Here is a 6,000-nt window from a genome sequence, read left to right on the forward strand (position 1 = left end):
GCCCGTGGGCAGACAGGGACTCCCACAATCATAAATCACTAGGATGGAACGACTGGGTTCAGGCCGTGAAAACCGACCACCAGTACAGACCAGGTTTCCTAGTCCACATTGCCCTGTGTACATGGGGCTTTAAAGAGGACCTTTCATTCCTCGAACATGAGCCATGTTATATACCATTGTATAGTGTAGGTCATCAATATCGTTCAACCACAAAACCAGTTTAGGCCAAGGCTCCACCTTGCGGAAACACAACTTCTTTTGTTGCAGATTTTGCTGTGGTTTGGCTTTGGAGGGCAAAATCTACAACCAAAAAAAAGCTGCATTTCCACAAAGTGGGGCCTCAGCCTTCAGGGAACTTATCTGATGATTTATGCTATCCCAACCACAGGCTGTGTGAAATACTGATTGGTTCCCTTATTACAATCAAATATGTTTAGGTATGTTGCGATGGATATATTACACATTTTCTATGGTAGAAAATCTGCAACGAAAGCCGCAATGACAGCAATTACACCAAATCAGGAAATTTTCATCAAATTTTGTTTTACAACGGGAGAAATTCACTTCAAAAATTGACTTCCTAGCCCCAACCCAGTCAAGAGAACGGGGCTCAATGCTCGCGGTTTCATTGCCTGTACTATATGCAGTCGGGACACTGAAGCCTCGGACGGGCAGGGTCCCCTAACAACATAGATTACTACTTTGTAAATTGGTCTTGTGACTGAATTGAGGCCGGGAATGGACAAGATTTTCCAGTCCAGTTTGCCCTGTGTGCACGGTGCCTTACCGTAGATTTAAAATGGGCACTGCAGGTCAATTTTTGCTACAGGTTTACGTAGATTTTTAAGCAACTTGTGAATCCAGTTTAGCAAAATTTCATCTATTTTACAGCTACTGTAAATACAGCAGACTTAACATCACATTATCTACAGTTGCATGTTTAATTTCTATGATATTTCCAAAAAGGCGCAGGGAATAATTACATTATTAGAATTCCAAGAGAAAAAAATCTTGAAGATCTTTTCTTTGAAGGAAAAGAAGCAGGACCCCATGAGCCAGAACATGTCAAGAGATTCACAGAGCGTCACTTTTTATACTATGTCCCTGCCAAAAAAACCCAGAAAAGATTTGCAAAAAAACATGGCGGAAAAAGCCGCATAAACTGAACCAGAGTAGTCTCTTTGCAATCATTGCACTTAAAGGGATTGTCCAGGCAATATATATATATATATATATATATATATATATATATATATTATTTATTTTTATTTATTTTTTTTAAAGAGGAGCTTTCACGTCCTCGGGCACATACGGTGTTATACACTGCTAGAAAGCCGACAGTGCACTGAATTCAGCACACTATTGGCTTTCTCGTTCTGTGCCCCCGGTGAAGAGCTAACGGTGCCGTTACGTAGCTCTTCAGTGTCAGAAAGGCATTTCTGACAGTTTGTCAGGAACGCCCCTATTCACGGTAGCGTCTATAGCGCTGTACTGTGAGAGGGGATGTTCCTTACTGCCCAGCCGTGACGCTGAGCGGTGAGGAACGCCTCCCCTACTCCTGACAGTACTCGCCCATAAACGAGCATGAAGGGGGGCGTTCCTCACCACTCAGTGTCATGGCTGGGCAGTAAGGAACGCCCCCTCTCACAGTACAGCGCTATAGACGCTACCATGAAGAGGGGCATTCCTGGCAGACTGTCAGAAACACCCTAGCGGTGCATTACACCACATGTCCCCAAGGACGTGAAAGCTCCTCTTTAAATAGGCCGGGAGAGGGGAAATTTAAAAAAAAAAAAAATCATACCTTTGCCTGGTGCTCCAGTGCCTCCCAACATGGTCAGATCCTGCCAGTCTGTAGTCCCCGCTGTATGTCATTCAGCGGCCTCAGCAAAGGTACCGGGGCAACAGAACCGGACCGTGCTGGGAAAGACACCGGAGCATCAGGGACAGATGACTATGATGTTTTTATTCATTTTTTTCACTTCCCCTGGCCTATTTATAAAAAAATAATAATTTTGCCCAGACAACCTCTTTAAGTGTAAATATTTCAGCACTAAAGGAAATGGTCTCCACTTTTATAGACACATAAAGATAGATTCTGAAGGCCGCTCTGTTTCGATCCTATGACTCCATTCACTATAATGGGGTCTATCAGATGTCCTTTGTTTATACATGGTAAGCGCTGTACGAAAAAGTTGTGCATGCGGACTGTCGTCTGCCGATTTCATGCGAAGACTGCCACAGATGTGAACGTAGCCTTGCATGATTCTCTTACAGAATGGATTGCATGAATTATAGTGCCCTTTCAATTAAACTATGGGGTCTCTGAGTGTCTGCCGGTAACTGCCTTTTAAAAGGGCAGGCTCTCCGTCTTTCAGGTCCCTATGTGGACCCGAACAATGGAGACATGAACGTTAGTGTGAGCTTAGCGTAAGCCACAAAAAGGTAGCTCCCTAAAATAAAGAGATTGTTATTATATTATTAGAGATGAATTGAACGATCTAGTAAAAATATAAAAAAAGTGATTAATAAGAAGACAACTGTGATGGGAGAAACTGATCCCAAGTTTTAACTCTTATCTCCATAATGGACATATATGGAAGGGTCAGATCTTATGGAGTTTGGTGACACTTGACCTTCGGATTTGTTATAGGACTTCACTCAGACTTGATTCGCTACACAGAATTTAGGCAATAAACATCGGTGTTGTGAACATAGGCGAAAGCCAATCTGTCTAGGAATTTCTAGAAGAGCCACAACATTAAATGGAATAACAAACGGCAAGAAAAAAAGAATTTTGTACGTTATCTTTTACTTATTTTTGGTTTTTTTTGAGTTGTTGCTATGTTGTAATAAAAATTGTTCGACCTACGGAGACATCTGATTATTATATAGTAATAGATACCTATTTTACTTTTCCATTCTATAATATAGATGGCCAATAACTTACAATATAAAGATGTTTGGGAGGCACTAATTGGATCCCTCACACGGGAATAAGGACCAGAAAATCGGGGCCATACGTTGGCCGGATTTCCTGGCCCAAACCCAGTCAGGAGATCTCTGATCCTTGGAGTCCATGTCCTGCAGCTCTACAGTCCTATACTATCTACAGCATTGATTCCCAAAGTGGTCCTGGTGGACCCCCAGGGGCCAATAACTTACAATATATAGACGTTTGGGAGGCACTAATTGGATCCCTCACGTGGGAATAAGGACCAGAAAATCGGGGCCATACCTTGGCCGGATTTCCTGGCCCAAACCCAGTCAGGAGATCTCTGATGCTTGGAGTCCATATCCTACAGCTCTACAGTCCTATACTGTCTACAGCATTGATTCCCAAAGTGGTCCAGGTGGACCACCAGGGTCCACAGGAGACTCGTTGGATCTAATTTTCACATTTTTTTACGTGTTTTGGGAATATGGTAGAAATGTAGCAGCAGGGGGTCCACCGAAACCAGTAAAATTTTGAAAGTGGTCTACAAGAAAAAAAGTTTGTGAACTTCTGATTTACAGTATGGGACAGTGAAGCCGTCAGAAGAAGGGACGTCTAGCATCACAAGTCAATACAATGCAAGAAGTCCTGGTCACCAGATTTAGTCTGGGAAATGTGGGCAATATACAGTCCCGATTTATAGACCGTATTTGCCGTTGTGCATGTGGCCACAGTGACATGTATAATTCACACATTTTACAGATGACAATTACTATGCTTTTTTTTAACACACCACATTGCCCTTTTTTCTTGCAGTCTGACACAAGAAAATGCCCAAAAAATTTGACGACGTTTGGACCGACAAGATTGTAGCTATGACCAAAGAAGGCCACTCTGTGCCAGTCATCCAGAAATGGCTGAAAAGCAATGGTGTTAATATGAGCAAACCAAGTGTGTGGTACTATGCAAAGGGACTACAGAAACCCAGACGCACAAAAACTACACCGTAAGTAATGATTCCCTAAACTTTTTCATAAAGCTTGTGCAATATGGATCTCCTCTAATGTATCTTACGGTAGCTTATTTTTGTCTGTTTACAGAGAAATAGCAAAATTGGTGGAAGAAATTACTCGTGAGAACGTTGACCTTTACGCTAAACAAATAAAGACTATATTGAAGAATGAGCATAATATAGATATCTCAGAAACCAGCATACGAGTCATAAGACGCCAACTCCGTGGCATTGTTGGACGCAACAAGACTATGTCAGAAGATATGGCTTCGAATGACCAGAACATGTATTCTACTCCCAACACAAGTAACCATAGACCCAATTACAATACCTCTACCGGTGTACTACCGTCACATAACTTACACCGCTGCATTAGCAGTATTGTGGAAGAAGCTGTAAAGACTGCGCTTTCTTCGGTGAACCAAGTAGTGGAAGATGCTGTAAAGAAAGCAGTGTGTCAGATGATGGTGAAACCAGTTGGGTCAGACGATGATAACAGTGTTCCTTCCATACTTCCATTGTGGGACCATGTTGACGCGCCACCCAGTGTCTTTCCGCAACCCCACAGTTATAATAATGACCCAAGCACCAGCACCACCAGCTCTGACTACAGGCTCAACCACATTGTTACCACAAATGGTACAGTCAGGACAGACCCACTTACGGTTGTGCCCCCCATTTCGAACTTCACACTCCGGGCTCTGGACTCTACAAAAGTTAATAACTTAAAAAAAATGGCCTGTAATGAACCCCACCGGTTTGCCCAACTACTGTTTAAAGAACTCGTCCCCTACGACGTGTACCAGACATGGATTCATAGAGTGAACTATGACGGTTCTAGGGGTAAGCAGGCATTGCCAGAAAACTTACGAAACGCAATCATTAAGGAAACCGAGAAACGTTATATAATCACTACTGACATAGCGAAAAAAATTAAGGAAACACTGAACGCTCTGTTGAGGATGCCCCGAGCCAGTCGATGGTAGCCCCGAACCGTGTAATTTCACAAAAGTGAACTGTCCATAACCTAGAAACTGTATTATAGTATGGCTGTATTATATAACATGTAATGTTCAAATTTCTATTTTTAAATGATCGTATTTTTATGTCATATGTTCAGTTTTTTTCCTACATTTTAGGATAATGTATATAATAACTTGTATTAGTAATATTGTTAATGATGTTGTATTGTTAATTGTCGGAGAGTATGATGTAGAGAGACATCCAGTTGTCAAGTTGATGGGAAATTTTTTATATTCTCAAATGAGACACTGTTGTATATTAGTTTTGGTTAGATTTTTAAAACATACCTAAATTTTTGAGCAATGTTTTGATTTTCTGCCAACATTTTGTTTCGTTAAATAATCGATAAATATGTCAATAAATTTTGTAATTTTAGCATAAAATCTTTTCGAAAATCCTATTCTAAAATCCACTCTGTATACTCTGTATTCTTTTAACTATTATTAGCAGCATACTCGCACTATATCGAAGACTACTAGCTGTTCAAATGTAAAAGTTCGATGCAGAACCAGCATTGATGGCTGAATACTATACAGTCGGCCAATCAACACTGGTTCTTCTCCTACCTTTAGAAGTCTTCTCCGTGCAGCTTCCCCGCGGTGTCTTCCGGCTCTTCATTCACTCTGCCAGGCATCGGGCCTGGGCAGAGCCGACTGCGCATGTCCGCTTGTAGTGCGGGCATGCGCAGTCGGCTCTGCCCAGTCCCGATGCCTGGCAGAGTGAATGAAGAGCCGGAAGACGCCGCGGGGATGCTGCAAGGAGAAGACTGCATGGAGGATCCAGCCCGACCCTCACTCGTGGACTTGGTAAGTATAATTTGATCGAACGTTGTCTACCCCTGAAACGAGCATTTTCCGCCCATAGACTATAATAGGGTTCGATATTCGATTCGAGTAGTCGAATATTGAGGGGCTACTCGAAACGAATATCGAGCCTCAGACATTTTACTGTTCGCTCATTTCTACTCATCACTGATTCTGACTGTAAGTATCGGGGGTATGGGTGTAATGCAGAGAAGCTTAGGCTGCAG

The 6,000-nt window shown here is 42.2% G+C and overlaps 1 protein-coding gene across 1 annotated transcript in view; it reads left to right on the forward strand.

The window, feature by feature from the left end:
• Nucleotides 1–4,989, forward strand: part of LOC142214219 (uncharacterized) — a 28,484-nt gene extending 23,495 nt beyond the window's left edge. The window contains exons 3-4 of the mRNA XM_075283080.1: nt 3,752–3,941; nt 4,036–4,989. Of these exons, the coding sequence (XP_075139181.1) occupies nt 3,766–3,941; nt 4,036–4,933 (1,074 nt within the window). The 5' untranslated portion in view covers nt 3,752–3,765 and the 3' untranslated portion in view covers nt 4,934–4,989. The remainder of the gene's footprint in view (nt 1–3,751; nt 3,942–4,035) is intronic.
• Nucleotides 4,990–6,000: the final 1,011 nt, after the last annotated feature.

Source organism: Leptodactylus fuscus, chromosome 7, assembly GCF_031893055.1.
Source record: "Leptodactylus fuscus isolate aLepFus1 chromosome 7, aLepFus1.hap2, whole genome shotgun sequence".
Taxonomy (NCBI): Eukaryota; Metazoa; Chordata; class Amphibia; order Anura; family Leptodactylidae; genus Leptodactylus; species Leptodactylus fuscus.